At 32.9% G+C, this 18,091-nt stretch overlaps 1 protein-coding gene across 1 annotated transcript in view; it reads right to left on the reverse strand.

Moving 5' to 3' along the window:
* Nucleotides 1–18,091, reverse strand: part of LOC124531650 (hemicentin-2-like) — a 36,174-nt gene that overhangs the window by 6,100 nt on the left and 11,983 nt on the right. Inside the window, exons 2-6 of the mRNA XM_047106124.1 lie at nt 13,411–13,597; nt 10,274–10,534; nt 8,810–9,006; nt 1,595–2,755; nt 587–1,152 (exon numbers count right to left, since the gene is read on the reverse strand). Of these exons, the coding sequence (XP_046962080.1) occupies nt 587–1,152; nt 1,595–2,755; nt 8,810–9,006; nt 10,274–10,534; nt 13,411–13,597 (2,372 nt within the window). The remainder of the gene's footprint in view (nt 1–586; nt 1,153–1,594; nt 2,756–8,809; nt 9,007–10,273; nt 10,535–13,410; nt 13,598–18,091) is intronic.

Genomic DNA, 18,091 nt, shown 5'->3' on the forward strand with positions numbered 1-18,091 from the left:
TAAATTAAATAAACATTTTGAAAAAAAATCACATTAAGTAAGAACAGTAAAATTTTACCTTGAACACATAGGTCACATGCTGGTAGCATTAATAATAAAAATTTAGGTTAATTTTTTTCGGAAATTCGCTAAGAACATTTCATATTTAGAACATTGTAAATTATACGTAATAATATGATAATAAATAGAAAAATATAGTACGACACAACTTAGATGTCGCATCGGCAAAATTCGTAAAACCGATCACATCCGAATTGAGCACGCTATCCCAAATTGTCAAAATTTATTTCTGATGCGAATATAATCTTTACACAAACGTAATAACTTGTAATATCATATGACCCAATATATTCGTCAATTTAACGAGTCGATTTAAATGCACTTGCTTTCTCTGACGCGTGAATCTATAGCGACCAATAGCGTCGAATAGCGCGATAGGGAGCTATTTGTATTGGTTGTGTAAATCGGCAGTAATCGGTTTTATTTTCATTCCATTGCATTTTCCGATGCTACATCTAATTTGTGTCATACTATACCAGCATAGTGCGTTTTATTAATATAGTTTAGATATGTTGCAGTTGCTTACCTTGAAATAGTAAGAATTGTGTTGGTCGAGATGAGTCACGTTGCAGGGGTTGGACCGGCCGCAGTCGTACTCTTTCCAATCGAAGGCATCGCTTTGTTTGGCGCCGCAATGATCCCCATTCGCTGAGTTTCGTACGCGGCGGTACCAGACGAAATATTTCGTACTCGTCAGCCCGCCATTAAAACCCTCCTCCCACTTTAACGTGACGTAGGTCGCGTCGACTTTCTGACTGGCTAAATTTTTCGGTGGCTCCGGGGCGCCTTTGGATTGCAAGCGAATTTGGGGACTGATATTACCCAATGAATTTTTCACTTTGCAATAATAATCGCCGTAATCTCGAGCTCTTACGCTCCGAATCATCAGCACGCTTAAGTAGGAATCGTTTTCGTCCGTCGTCGTGATGATCTCGTAATGGCCGTCGTTCGTTATCTGCAGCGGCGCAGGCGTCGCGCCGTAGAACCACTGAAACTCAGGCTTAGGGTAGGCTTGTACCCGACATGATATTTCAGCATTTTCCATCAAATCGTAGGCGACTTTCTTTTGCTGTCTGACAGATATCGGTTCGTCTGTAATTTAATAACAAATTAAAAATTAATAAAAACATTCCAAATTTGTCTCATACTCATTGGAGTGAAAGGAGGATGAATATTGAAACTTATATGTAAACTAAAACATAAGGAGACTACATTTTATAACCTTCGCTTCAGTTTTGCTTCCTTGACGTCTATATAGTCATTAAATGTATGCCTGACAATTAAGAACAATCTATTTTGATGCCGATATTTAAGCATCCTATTACATTACATCTCTTAAAAACAATGGGATTACTATTGTATTTGAAGCCGGGAAAACTTTTTTCTAATTTTAGTTAACTTAAGCTTTAGTATGTGGGTTAAATTTTGATCAATTTTTTGTGGCTGGTGAGAACACAATCTAATATATTTATTTAATTGTTTTATTATATTAAATAAAAGTTTGTTATGGGAAAACAGAAGCTCGGCTACTTACGTTCAATTCGTAGCTGCATAGAGGAATCGACTTTCTTAACTTCGTTTTCAAAGGAGCAGGAGTATACGCCTCTATCAGCTGGCAGCAGATCATCACCATTCGGCCTCGCTCTTCCGTGGAACCAGAGGACACTTTGTATGTTAAACACGGCGTTCCTACTCTTATTGATCTCCGTCTTAACTTCATACAGATTAGCGTCAGGGCGTATTTCGGAATTATCTTTGTACCACTTCACAGTAGGTAAAGGCTTGCCGAGGACGACACAGGTCAGAGAGAAGTTCCTTTCGCCTGAATTTTTAATCATGTGCGGCTGCAATTTAGACTGAAACCGAGGAGGCTGATGTACTTCTAGGTTAACGGTAGCGAGTTCGCTGTGACCGAGCTCATTAGTTGCCTGGCAGTGGTACACACCCTCGCTGCCGAGGTGTGCACTCGGTATTACGTACTTATTCCCGGTGGCGAGAACCGACGGCTTTAAGTCACCAACTTCCATTTCGATTTCACGGAACCAGCGATACTGGGGCACCGGCCAGCCGGGAGGTTTAGCGCTGCACGTTAAAGTCACTCCCATGCCTTCCTGCGCTACAGGATTTTCGGGACTTATATACGACTGACCAGGTTTATGCCTCACGAGTACAGCTACGGATGCGCTGCCCGCTCGTTCCACTTTGTTGCCGGTGCTCGTTGATATAACATTTACAGCACGACAGACGTAAGTTCCCGCCATGTCAGCGTTTACTCTGGTGAGTAATAAAGTGTTTCCTTTCTGACGGAAATCATTGCGACCCTCCATAGTCCACTCTATCGAAATGGGTTCAGGGTTTGATGATACTTCGCACTTAATTTCGACGTTCCCGCCTTCTTCTGCTTCGTAAGTTTTCGAATCCACGACGACATTAGGGGGATAAAGAACGTCCAAGTATATTTCGTTCTCGCCGGGATGGCCGAGTCCGTTGTCGGCGCTACAGATATATTTGCCCGCGTCCTGCACCGTCACTCTTTGAATCATATGGTTGAATGAATTTGATATATATTTTCCTTCCCTCGTCCATCTCACGCCGCTCACTTTAGGCTTCGCGTCCACTTTGCAAACCATGTTTGCAGTTCCATCTACTTCGACTCGCAAGGGATTTTCAGGGCCGATTTCAACTCGCGGAAAATCTGCGCAAAATATAACATTTTAATTAATTTAATTTAATTAAAATTAAACTTGTTGGTAGGGCATTGTATAAGCCCATTTGAGAATCATTCACTCATAAAATCTACTATCAAAAAGCAATACTTAATATTGTTGTGTGTCAAATAAAAAATGTGATATACATTGAAATGTATGATGGTTTTGGGATTCTATTAACATTTTCAGGCATTATGGACAAACATAGTTTATTAGATAACTTAAATTCCAAAACCGGCGTCGTTTAACGTTTAAACGTAAACACGCAATGTTTTGTATAGATAGATTGAATAGAAAACGGACGCAATCGTTTTCTGTATACGCAGTTCAAAGCACTGTTTACAGTAAGTGTCAGAATTAGAACGGATAGCCTGATATAGCTGGTTCGTGTTTTTCATTTAGGTCATCTTATTACAAATATTACCGACATCTGGCAGTTATTACAGGTTAGATAAATAGGAAGCCCGGAATTGCATGAGATAAATGTTTACATCAATATAAAACGAACTGTAATAGGCATAATTTAACTGGCTTCGGAGCACGTGTAACTAAAATAGGAACACTCACTTGATCCGTTCCCGGTATATTATGACACAACTTAGACTAAAATTTCGAAAAATTCGTAAAACCGATCACACCCGTATTTAGTACGCTATCCCAAATTATCAATATTTATTTCTTATGTGAATATAATCTTTACTCAAACGTAATAACTTATAATATCATATGACATAATATATTCGTCAATTTACAGAATAATAAGAATCTATAGCGAATAGCATCGAATGGCGCGATAGGGGGCTATTTCTATTGATTGCATAAATCGGCAGTAATCGGTTTAATTGAATTTACCGATGCTACATCTAAGTAATATCGTACTATACACGTTTATTTCATTATGTATTACATAGTTCATATATATACAGTTACATAAATAGACTAATATTATAAATGCGAAAGTAATAACCGTTGATATTTGATCTAATTTAGTGTGAAACAAATTTAAGTTCCACCGGACCTTACACGCGAAAAAAAGCACTTAAATACATTTACTATATAACACAATATAAATTTATCATGAATGATATATGTCAATGTAATTATTGCGTATTTATGTTCTTTTATTCCTTTATACGTCATTGCAATACGAATATAGAATCTAGTATATAAAAAAAGGACATTTTAATTAAAAATCATAACTAATTTGAACGATTAATATGAAAGTCAATGTAACCGAAAATGTCTGTATTCAATTTTTTTTTTTTTTTTAGTAAAATGTATTTTTGTATTAAGAGCAGGTTTCGTCTGAGCTCTGTCCGTCCCTTTCCTTTTTTGGCCAACAGGAGTACATTTGACCTCGGCAGGTGAAACATTGTACTTGAAGCGAATGGGCAGACCTATAACGTGTTTACACTTTACCTTGAGACTAGTCATTATTTATACAATGTACAATACTATTTACTAAGGGACTCCCAGAACTCGTTCACATTCTTTGTATTTTATTCTAGACCATCGTTTGGTTAACCAGAGCACTGTTATATTTATAGACAAAACTATTGAAAGAGTTTGTATATGTCAATAAAGTATTCGATTTTCAAAATTAAGCCGGAAAGATTTCGCTTAAACAAAACGAAGTCTCATCTACACTGTTTCTACAATCTAGGTTTCATGTATATGAAGAAAGCTCTTAAAGCTCGTATTTCTCGAAGCCCCTTGGCTTTTTAAAGGAATCTCTTTATAGGATATTTGCTTTTCTCGCAGCATACGGAGCACAAACAAAACTCCTCATTTCATAGCGAGTTCTACTTTAAGTGAAAAAGACTTTTACACTTTTAACGGTCAGAACGAAAATAGTGACTTTACGTTTCGTACGGAGAGAAATACAAAAGTGTATTAAATATATAACATGACTGTCCTATAAGTCTGAGACTCGATTTTATGATATGATATGAAAGTAAAAAATATTTAAACCAAGTGTGTGCCTGTTTTGTGGTCTTGTAAAAAAACATGACTTGTTTGGGACATTTGTAAGGTGATACATACTGCTAGCAGCAGAAACCTTCACGTAAATATCAAAACAACTATACTGTTTCAACTTATTAATATGTGGATAGCTTACAACCGCTTGTGACACAAAGAAACATTCATAATATAAATAAATAAATAACATACAAGTCCTTGAATGTCAAATCAATAAAAAAATATATATAAAGAGAAAATCGTCCCATCAATAATCAATCATTTTTTTAGTGTTTTTATCTAAATCCAAGGCGTTGCAAACTAGTTTTTTTTAATCTCAACGAGAGAAAGTAACGTCTGCTTGAATTTAAAAGGTATTTTTATAATGTTGCAAGCTCATGTACACGATCGAATTATTTTCCGTCGTTATAATACGATTCACCTCGCGAGTGACCGCATTTAAAAGACAGTCGATTATTGACGTGAAGGTTTATATGGAAATATATATTAAAAATAACACAATAACTATATGAAAAAAAAACTTAGGTATAGATATAACATACTTACAGTACATTAATCTTCACATCTAGTATCTTACTTTTAAAATGACATAATTAATAGTAAAAGTATGTGTATAAAAAATGATATCGTTAAATTTGTTTGAACAGACTGAATAACTGATCGACCAGTATGACATATATATTTTTATAGGTAAGGGTTTTTATATTAACCACTGTTAACGGTAAAAAAATGTATGATACTTTGTACTGAAAATGTAATGAAGTAGCTGATTTCTGAATAGCGAGCTTTGGTTACTTTTAATATACCTACATAGGTCAGTGAAAAATATAAATTGATTTTTGCTATGGTTTATGGCAACAACCATATAGTGGTAATAAGTGTCAACCAAAACGACGGAAGTGATTTATTAAGTGTGTGCACATACAACCACTTTGAAAGCCGCTAAATAATAGAACGGTATTTCAACTGTTATACTGTCAAACCAATCGCCTTTATTGGAATTTGGAAATACAATATAAGTAGGTAATAATTTTAACGATTTATAAAGTAGCAATCGAATAAGCATTAAATTACTCGATCGATTGAATCGAATCGAAACAATAAACACGTATCTTTGATTGTTTAGATAGCAACTGGTGTGTATTGGCTGTTACGTTGGCAGTTCCAAGTAGCGTCTTCAGCGTAAACAAAGAGAAAAACATTGGGAGTCGATTTCATAACTGTGGGGAAATCTGCACGGTTATGAAAGATAAGAATGCTTTTGTGAAATTTTCTTTCACGAATATCGTTATGAGTTACATTATTTTGTGTTTGTATTTGTTTTATTCATTTACAGTACTGTAAAACAAGGAATTGACAATGAATAATAAAAGATGATATCCTTATTGAAATTAAACCCATTAACAGAAAATTAGCAATTTATAAGTGGATTAAACATTAGCTTTACACGGGTAATAAGGGTCAAATAATTAAACATTTAGATTGAGAGCTAATTTTTCTCTATGATAATATTTCTATATATATACGACTACGTTCTGAATCACTCTGTATTGATGTTTTAGATTGACGAGCATCGCAATAAAATTCGTTGCGAAGTTTCGAAAGTGATCTAAGAGTAAGCGTTCAAACGGCAGGAAGCTGTAGAGATTTAATACTTCACAGAATTTAATTTCTAGTCCAGTTCATCTCTAATCGTATGAAGTATATTGCGGGGAAAGATATTAATATATCAGTTTTGCAGTGGCGGATTTACCAATAGGCTAAGTAGGCTGGAGCCTAGGGCGGCAGATTTACAGGCAAATTTAGCCCAAATTTGTTATAATCTTAGAGAAATTTAAAAATATATATATATAATTATGTGTACACATTACGCCCGTAATCCATATAATCGTCACTAGTGGTTCAAAATCATACTAATAACGGGATAAAGCCGATGTAATGAGGACAGTAGTTGCAATTTAAAGTTGCAATTTCAGAATAAATGTAATCAATATGAATGTGAACTAACGTATTAAATTTAAAGTCAGTAGGGGCGGAAAAATTGAATAGCCTACTAGCGGCAATTTTTTAAATCCGCCTCTGACAAAAACATAAGTTTACAATAGTAACTACAATACAATTTAAAAATAATTTAATTTAGAATTGTCACATTAAATTATACTTATTTTTAGGTCCAATTTATGTAAATGGTAGTTTAGATTGAAATGAAATAAGTTAAAAGAAGTCTCTTTCAAAACAAGAAACTAGCACATATTTGTAGTTTAGACAAAACAGATTTAGAAATGCATTACACCTTTTCCCCTTCCCAGTAAACGTATTGTACAGCTGATGAGAGAAAGAGACAAGTAACTGTATAACTATTCAACCGCTACACGTTTAAGTAACGCCGTGTGTACAAATACAACTGACGCCCTGTTTATTTATTGTTACATCGTTCTATGAAAACGAAGGCTTAAAGCGAACAAAGGAAACTTATTTCAAAAATGGAATATTTGTATATCTCTGGCTGCACATTGGGCATAAAAGTAATATTTACAAAATCTATAGGTACTTTTTGCTGTTCTAAAAGAAGATCCAACTTTGATTCAACCTTAAATGAGTCAGTACTCATAATACAATAAAACTTTTTTGGACAAATTATTTGATTATGTTATTTTTATTTCATTATATTTCGTTGATGTATTGTCTAGTTTGAAAGCGGCCTTTCTAAAATGGAGTTGCATAACTCAACAAGGTTGCTTGTCGTAAGTATGCATTCCCGTATTTGTTTTTGATACGTGTCATATTCTAATATTTATAAACCGATTTTATTTGCCTTTTAATATTTCCCTCGAAGTTTAACTTTCCAGTTAAAGTTAATAGATTCAATCAGTGGATTGCTAGATCGTTTAGTCATTTTATAGTCGTGACAAAAATGTAATTGATTATTCCAAGTAATCGCATTACCTAATCAATTGACGATGGTCAATTCTGGTTTTTTCATCGTATTTTTATAAATAATCTGACTTTAGATATATTGTAAGTCACCACACATACTTTTATATCAAAGTAAAATATTACATATATTTAAGGATTGATTGCATAGAATAAATATATAATTGAATAAAAGTAATAATATTTAACGAACGAGTATCGTGAGTGAATTTATGTTTGATGATAAAATGTGAAGACCTACTGAAGTTGATTATATTGTAACACAAATGAAAAATAAAAGAACCTATAGTTTCACTTCTGAAGCTATACATACTTTATACATATAATTGTGTATTAAACAATAAATAATGTTTTTCTACTGTGACTATTCTTATTTGTATATAAGACTTAATGTTTATAATTCTTAGGTAAATTGTGTATAATATAGTTTTAAGTTTATCTTATATTATGTATTACACAATTTTATAAAAAAATGTTAGTAACATGAACTGTACACTCTCTGTATACTGTGAACAGGCACATGAACAACATAGTGTGTATGACGTGATCACCTCTAAAATTTACCTAGTCTATAGACTGTAAGAAAGTCGTGTCGACGTAATATTATCCGTGCCTCTAATTAAACTCTCATTTACTATTTAAACCGAAACACAAAGTACAAAGGAGTGACGGAATGACTGATGGAGAGCGGGTACCAATTAGTCCAGTCATTAAATACAAAAAACGTGGCCGAGAAATGTAAATGAGCCGGAAGGCTAATTTTTTGGATATATTGTAAGTAAGGCTTAGAAAAGCTTGACTTGAAATAATCGAGATTTATATTGAGACATAAGTATGTCTATAGAGTCCGAAAATATATTAAGTGGGACCTGGATAAGAGAAATTCCTCCATAACTGTTATTGGGAAGAAGCAAACCTCTATAACACGAATTCTCTATTTTGTTTTATCATTACAGATACCTCTATAAATGACAGACAGACAACAAATGAATTTTATATGCATATACCTCTGTAACTGAGATAATATCGTTTTGATTGTTTTCTTATTCTTTTTCTACCCGCAAATTCCGCACTCAACAACGTATGTAATTTGAAGTGTCAATGACTCCAGTTCTAGTAGTACTTACAGTTGACGCTGAGGTCCACCGTCGCCTCCAGTTGCTGTCCCTCTCGCATGGCGCGATTCTTCACGTCGCATCGAAAGGTCGCTCCGTCGTCTTCGCGGCTCGGCTCGAGCGTGAGTACGGCCACGGTGGGCTCCACGCGAGTTTTGCCGACTATCATCTCAGCGTCCAACGCACGGATAGAGCCATCGCGATACCACCTACACACGTAATATATATAACATTGTTAGCATTTATTACCAATTATTATTATATTAGCATTTATTATAAATTATTATGTTTTAAATAAAACTAGTTATAACGGATTTGAATCGCGTATATTAATTATTTTTGGCATCCCGACGTTTCGAGCACTTTACAACGTTCGTGGTCACGGGTAGACTGCAGTCTACTACAGTTTATTTAAATGTGTAATAATCGCGAAAATTTAAGACAACATTATTATGTTTTATGCACTTAGTTTTGTTATAATGTTAAGAGATTGTCAATTGATTGTAAACACGTGATGAGTTACTCCACTATAACGAATTGTTGTTGTCAGTTGAAATTATGAAATGTACAGTTAGTCCGTTCGGAGCATCGGCAAGTGTACCAAGTGAATTGTGATTCTAAATAAATCTTGAAGTACAAACGTGTGTTTTTCTGGAGACTGGAACAAAGGTCTGAGACTGGTTAAAATATATACAATTATAGTTCGTACTTACTAAACTGTAATAAAATCTACAATAAGAATTATAACTTAAACTTTAAAAGCAGTCTCTAAATTAAATTGAGTGTAGTTGATACCAAATCTTGACTCAACTCTTACGAACTTATGCTTTAACATAGGATTACTTTTGTTACAGCTGTAAATTTTTATAGAAAACAGACTGACTTTGGCCTGGTCAAAATAAGACCTCAATTTGAAACATTTTCGCTTAAGTCTTAATTCCAATATTTTTTTTATTATATACTCGTTACAATACTTAAGCTCTATGAGTTAAGTATAAACGACATGCTGGGTGGGATAGTTCTATTAAGCGAGAAATAACAGATAATGCCAATTAATTCAGACAAATAGCCGATACATGACTTATTTACGAGTCCTAATTAATAATGCTATAAATATTACCATGTAAAATAACTACGAGAAAGCAATCGCCATATCCCACATCAGCGGACGTAGTAACTCATTGCGCGACATTTATTTAGATTATTTCCGTTTATGTTATGAATAAACGTCGCTTTCATCAACTATTACTAATATCAATCGCATAGAATAACTTATATTATTAATATTATGTAATGATATCATTAGTTATTTATATCTTACTTCAATTTAAGCCTTTAATTGCCTTTCATGTAAATAGTATTTTACCAAATATTTAGTTATTTATTGGTACATTTGAGTGCATGGTCCAGAATATATTTGTTCTCATCCTCACAATGACTTAGTTTTATATTTGTAATAATGTAAATGAGACTCACTTTATAATTGGACTAGGAGAGCCTCCGACGCTTGAACACGTCAGGTTGAGTTGCCTGCCTTCCTGCGCCTGAGCCTGTGGTCCGGTGTTCAGCACTGGAGGCTGCGGTTGAGTGAGTACCACGAGGTTGTACCCCTGCGAGTGCATGGTGCGCCCCGAACCGCCGGCCTTCACTCGACACTCGAACTGACCGTTGTCCCGTTCATACGTTACGTTTGTTATCTTCAAATCAAATCGTCCTTCTGACGGCGCGTACATTATCCTGTTAAAATAATATCTTGTTAAAACAAAGCCATTTAAAAAGTTATAGTGTATTACATATATTGTAGTTTTACTTATATAACCTAAAAATATTAAATTAATTATTATTATAATTTTTTTTATGGTATAGGTTGGCGGACGATCATATGGGCCACCTGATGGAAAATGGTCACCATCACCCATAGACAATGACACTGTAAGATACATTTACCTTACATCGTCAATGTGCCACCAACCTTGGGAACTAAGATGTTATGTCCCTTGTGCCTGTAGTTAAACTGGCTCCTCACCTTTAAAACCGGAACACAACAATACTAAGTATTACTGTTATTTGGCGGTAGAATAACTGATGAGTGGGTGGTACCTACCCAGACGGGCTTGCACAAAGCCCTACCACCAAGTGAATTAGACAAATAAAATAAATATTTGGGTATCTGTTACTAAATTCTATTTTAAAGATTCTATTTATTAAGTAAATTCCTCTCATCTTTTATATTGCGATGTCTGTTTGATATATTATAATTTTTTTACAATGATGGCGGTGACACGTGAAAATAAAGGATATAAATAGCTATCAATGTGATCTTAAATCTGCCAAGTAAACAATTGGGCGAAACGATTGATAATATGAGTTTAAACTTTTTAGAACTACTATAGTTGAACTCGATTAAATATATAGAATATACTGAGTCATTTGGAAATACGATAATTTCTAGTTTAAACTGTATTTCGAAACACATTCCTATTTCAACAGCTTAAAACTTTACAGTTTCTCTCTTACTCCGTTTGTTTTACCAGGTAATAATATTTTGAATAATAATAACATTTTTTTTATATTTTTATAGCGATGATATAATGTCCAACGTGCTTTTGAGAAAATTATTTGACAAATCCAATAAATTATTATACGTTTTGCTCATTGAGTAATAAGTAAATGTGTCTAATAAATTTTACCATTTGATAAGATATATAAAGATATTTTATGTTTGCATATTCTAAAACTAAAAATAACATCCACCACAGTCAAGTTATTGTTAAATTATGAATTGGAATTCGGTACTGAGGCGTGGTTTGAATAAGAACCTATGTCCAGCAGAAGACGAACACGTCCTTATGGTCTTGAGATTTGAATGAAATTTAAATAAAAAAAAACAAAGACTAACTCCATTACGCTGAATATAAATTAAAAATTATCATGCAAGGAGCGGACAATGCGCGAGCGACGACCGGTATTTCGAGCCACCGACTTACTCGGTAACGCAGGACTGCTGCCTGTCAACGGTACGCCTCGGAACAAACTAATGCACGAACATACTTTTACTGTCATTCCATTTTCGACTTTAAGTGTATAGATTTAAAATTCAATCTGCCTTACAGACAGTTTCTTACCTATATAAAATTATTTAGCGTACTATATCTATCGATGTCTGTAACTACTGATTTAAGTTTTTTTAATTTCAAATAAATTATTTTGTGAACCTGCAACTAATATTTGCATTGAAAAATGATTATATCCGTGTTTAGTAATAACTGTTACCAGTAATTAATGTCACTTATAGTATAGTTAACAGTTATCTATAAAACGGCCTGATGCTGCAGAAACGCATTGAGGTTAGTGATGAGTGATGACCTAATGGAGCAATGTATAAAATCGTTCTTGGAAACTGTAACGGTTGTAGCCTTTCGCCTCTCGCCTACTACTCGATGGTCTCCCTACTACGTGGATCAATTTATCGAGTTATTGGCGTTATTGCTTATAAAACAATGATTTATTTCTCTGAAAATGATATAGTATGGTGATTCAATTACGTATATTCCACGCGGTCAAGATTTATAGAGTAACTATTTTTTATCTACTTTTGTATATATTTAAGGACTTAATGTTAATAATTTTTATGTTAATAAAAATGTATCTAAGCTATCTAAAAATACATAGGTAGGTAAGTTGTCAGTTTCCATAAAGTAAACGTCGAAGGCGGCGGTGTTGTAGGTTATTGAAATAGATTTTTAAATAATACAGTTTTAAGATTTCATGAAACAGAGAAGTCAATATTCACGGGTTTATATTTGTTAATTTAAATGCTACATATAAAAACTTCTTTATAAATTTTAACAAAATCGTCGTTAGAAAGTAGTCGAGATTTCGATATTTTTTAATAACTCCAAAAAATCGCATAAAGGAAAGGGGTGGAGAGGGATACGTCTTTGGTGTACGAATTACCATAGAAAAGATAGCCTAGAAAATATTACATAAATAACAATCAAGATAATAATGGACGAAATTGAGCAGCGCGCTTGATCCATGAGTGAAATGGAATCCGCTAAAGATACTTTCAGTTCAGGTGAATGTAAACAATGTCGAATCGATTTAAGATTTTAATAGCACCAACCTTAATTTAATAAATAAAAATATATGAAAATAATAAATCTGATATGGCTGAAAGACGATCATTACGATTTTCCCAAGAGTTTTTACCCCAGTTTGCCAAAATATTACAATCTTGGGTGATCGTTTTGGAAAGGATAAATAGGCATGCTTTTTCATTAACAACCGTACTAGACAACCTTTTGCATATCGTGTAAATATTTCAGAAAATCTATTTAAATTTTATAAACTCTTTTAAATAAGACATAAGCAACAGCATGAAAAAAATAGTAATATAATCTTTTGTGCTATTTAAAGGGATTAAGATGTAAAACTGTTATTCATATAAACATAATTACAATATGTAAACATAAATATATTTTAAATGAAATATAAATTCAGTAACGCTACGAAATATACTAAAATGGACCTTTAGCAATCTATCCCTTATTTTGAAAAGCAATGTAACGTAACACAGATCGAAAAATAAAATATATAATGATAGGACTTACTGGTAGTTAGTTTCTAAGGGTACGTCGCCGATGGCAACGTTATCGAGATCATTAAAGGTGTTCCGCACCCAGTAGTAGGTAATTGACTCTCTGGGTATTGGATCCAGCGCGAACCGACACTGCATTGTGACATCTTCGCCTTCGCGAGCATCGTATTGGTCATTCTCGCTCAACACGTACTGAAAAACTGAAACAAAAAAAACACTTATAAGTTATGTGTATTTAAAATAATATTTAATATAACTACAATAGAGAGTTAAACATTAAATAATAAAGGTTTTATTACTATTTGAAAATTACCTATATAATAAACATATAAATATAGAAGACGTTTTAAGCGTATTATAATGGATTCACTTAAAATGACTTATAGGCCATAGACGATTTTCTCTTGGTTTTGTTTATAGTTTATGTATATTAAAGTTAATTCATAAAGTCAGCTTACAAATCAGATGATGTATCTGATCGATCGACCCGACCTGACGAGAGAGGCATGTATACCGTTAGTGCACAAAGTAGGTAATTAGGTACTTTGATAGACTCCATCGTTTTACGATTTCATATCCTATATACTACAATAATATGGTAGTTAATGGCGCCAAGTTTGTTTACAAATCGTTTTATATATACTACTAGCTACTTGGATGCACCTTAGTTACTTTTTTTCTTATTCTCATGTTAAGAGCCGAATCCCTTAGGTGACTGCGACCTTAGTTTTCTACTTATTTATTCGATAATTATGACATCAACTGGTAAACAATTTAAGTGTTTTTCTCTCCGGTTCTCCAAGCTTTTGTTGGTATCATGACAGGAAAAATCTTAGGTACCACATTTTATAATGTTACTCGGTGCAAATCAATGTTGTTACCGAGGCAACCGATAACTTTGAAAGTGAAGTTTTATTGCCTTTGCTGGTTTCTAGAAAGCTACCACAGACATCAATTTCAGTTCAACAAAGAAATGTTGCTATCATTCTTGCTACAATTTTACGCGCTTTTGATTATTTTGTGAAGCTAAATAATATATATAATAGCGTTTAAATGTACATAAATACAATAAATGTCATCATTGTTTGACGTAATTACTATTTAATAACCCTGATTTTTAAAAGGACCACCATATTATGTAGCTATCATATAATATATGTATTGCATGACACTCTTAGTCTGCATCTTATAAAGTAAGTATGTACATATAACGAACAATACAGGTTTATTTTTTCTTAATAAATACATGAATATTATTAATTTTAATGAAAATCCAAAGAGACGCAACGCAACCGACGCAACGGTTATTAGCGCCAGCTCAGCGGTTCATTGACCGCTAGGTCTCGTGCGCAGGCTGCCGTGAAGAAAACAGGCAAGTAGGGACAGCGACTATTTTTAAGAAAAATAACAACCTTGCCATAGAGAGGCGAGTTGTATATATTTTGAAAATGTTTATTTTGATAATAGTTTTAGTCCATTAATATACTAAGTTTTATTCCACTTACATTTGTGTCATTCTATACGACATTTTACATTTTTTATCCACTTATATAGAAGTAAAAGTAATCATGTTGTAGAGAAAAACATCAAAATACGAAAAAGTGGCGCATTTTCTTCATAAAAAATGTAAATTCTTTCTTCAGAAATAAAGATCAAGCCAATAAAGTACGGTGGGTAGCCCTACTGGCGGGTGACTCTATAGACTACGCCCGCGCATGTACATAAAAGATAGATCTAATTTGTAAAGAAATACACTGAACTATAATTTTTCTTCGTCATACAGACAGAATAGATAAAATCTATGTAAAAAAAAAAAAAACAAAGCTTTGATGTTTATAAAATCATTGGGTCAAACAAGATTAAACATTGTACGGGAATTTCTATGTACGCATAGACTTAGACGTAGGAGCACTAAGGAAGGATTTTTCAAATTTAATATCCTAAGGGATTAATCAAGTTTTGTACGTAAATTAATCAATTATGTCATAAGAACCATTACTTTTTTTAAATTATCTATCAAAAATCTGTAACCTGGTATAGAATCTTGCAATTTTTTAAAATAAAATTTTTTAAATAATTTCTCAAGATTTTCTTATGTAAAAGACATCCGTTAAAGCATTGAAATTATTTTCTTCTGTTTGAAATTAAAATATATATATTTTATCAATCTATATAAATATAATTCCTATCGTGTACTCTCATTCTCGTTATATAAATGAAATGAGACTTGAATATACGTCTGATATTGTTATAGTTTTCGTAAGCAAGACAAGTCTAATTTGTTTTGGTATGTTATGTACAACAATATGAAGTAAACCCTTATCACGTCAATATACATATATCACAATAAAGGAAATATATATATATATATATATATATATATATGTGTGTTTGTCTTTTGATGTTTTTGGTGCTTGGTTTAGCTACGCCTATAAATTATATTTTCCTTACAAACTTATTTATTGCAGTAAAAATATTGTTTGAAATATTTTTACCTATATATTTTATATAATTGGACTCTACATTTTCACGGATAGAGAACCAATATTTTTATTTTTTAACTTTTATAAATAGTCTTACGTTTCATATACCTGGGGTAATAATTACCCTTTGAAAAAAAATTTAAAATAGAATTGTTAGTAGCGAATGTTCCTAGCCCATATTTAGACCATACTTAAGATAACCTACTTTTTAAAGGCGGTCTAAATACATAGAATGTGCAACATATTAGTTCATATTATCTATATTATAATTGAAAATTGAAACTAAACAAAAACAATATCTCTCCCTTAATTAATGATGAGTGAGTATCAAAGAGTAATAAGGCCTTAATACCGCGTGGTGTATTGCATTTCCAAATTTCAGTTCAAGTCAGTTCAGACTGTTGAACTATTTAATAAAAATAAATTATCAACAATAACTACAGCTCGGCTCTATTTACTTTATATATATAACAAAGCCTTAAAAGCACAGATTTTATTTCCAATAATATCTTGATTTTTTCATTCTTCCCTCTCATACTAATGCGTCTTTGTTCTTGCTTAACACTCGCTCACACGTGTTCTGGGTTGACAATGAAGAAGGCAGCGACCGTTACAAGTGGTACCACGAGCACGTAGCGTGGCGAGAGCGTGGGAGCATGCGGGAACCCTCACAATGTATCGGATTGTAACTTAGTATATTCGCTGTACATTGTTAAAAGTACTCTGTCAATCCCACTTAGCAGGGGCTGAAAATGTGGAATAACATTTTCTCTTTATTACTTTGACCCGTAATTGGGATTGCTCAAACATGAAGAAAAGCACATTTACAGTCATCATAGCTAAAGGAGTAGAAATATGTAACTCGAAGATAATAGTTGGTACTAAAAGTAGGAGTCATTTTAAATTGTTAGTCTACAATTAATATTTACTGCCCTTTAAATCTTCAGCCGTGTAGACTGTGTCCTTTGAATCAGTCAAAAAAAATGACATTGCAATCATTATCAGTTATATAAATTTAAAAAGGTACTCTCTATATGCGCGACATGTATGCAAATTTTACTGGAAACCGAAAATACAGCTGTTCATACGCGATCCAGAAACAAAGATATAACCAAAATTCTGGTTTTATAATTCAAAAATTGCTAATATAATAAAGAGTAAGTAGTATTAGTTGCAATTTTCTTTGTTAGGTCGTTTTTTTGGAATCTCTCAAAACTACTATCTACTTTTGATATGGATCTTTTAGATAACATTATATTTTAGGACGAATATAGGTAATATTGTAGCTTACATCGTAAACTTTGCACAATAGATTTGTAGTTCTCCGAAACGTCTTCAGGTAAGTCAGGGTCAGTCAATGTACCGTTTATCTCATTCTATACTTAGAGACTGTAAATATGTGATGAAATATACCGCCTTAGCACTAAATAACCATAACCTAAGTAAAACTTATTATATCACGATTGATATTATGTATTATTTATAATTTTTGATGATTCATAAACAAAGAAAAAATATTTTAAGCGTTTTGTTGCGCATAAATATTATCATTTACACCTTGCAATATAAACCAATCGGTACAAGGGTGACAAATAAACAAGTAAAAAAAGTAAAGCATGGACAGATAAATCGCTTGGCTTAGTAATAATGACGTTAAAAGAAGTAATAGTTGGTTATTACTATTTATAATCCATATATCTTGGTAATATATGAATTTTGCTAGTGCGAAGTCGTATAATATATATTTTCACAAATATATTATGTACCTATAAACCATATAATGTATGAAATAGGCAATGGGTTAAAATGAAATCCCAATAACGTACAGCTGCTATTTTGTCTGAGTATTTTTGTATGTTCCTATAAAATAATAAAATGTAATCAAAAGTCGTTTCTGAGATTATTTTTTGTAATTTTCTTACTTATTATTCTCTCAAAGACTTTGAGTAAGAGATCTGAAACTTCTAGCATCTCGGTATTTATACAACATCTACATATATACGACCCTCAATGTCGCCATTAAAGCCAGGAGCAATTTCACCGTGCTCATGCCCTTTGTATCCATTTTAAATGTATTTAGTATTGCTAATTTAATTTCAACCTGCATCGTTCTACTTTGTTTCCTACTTTGCACTTAGAAGGTTTTAAAATCGTATCGATCATTTAATTTCACCGCGGCCGTATTTTATCATGTTGTTACAATAATATTGT

Source organism: Vanessa cardui, chromosome 8 (genome assembly GCF_905220365.1).
Source record: "Vanessa cardui chromosome 8, ilVanCard2.1, whole genome shotgun sequence".
Lineage (NCBI taxonomy): Eukaryota > Metazoa > Arthropoda > Insecta > Lepidoptera > Nymphalidae > Vanessa > Vanessa cardui.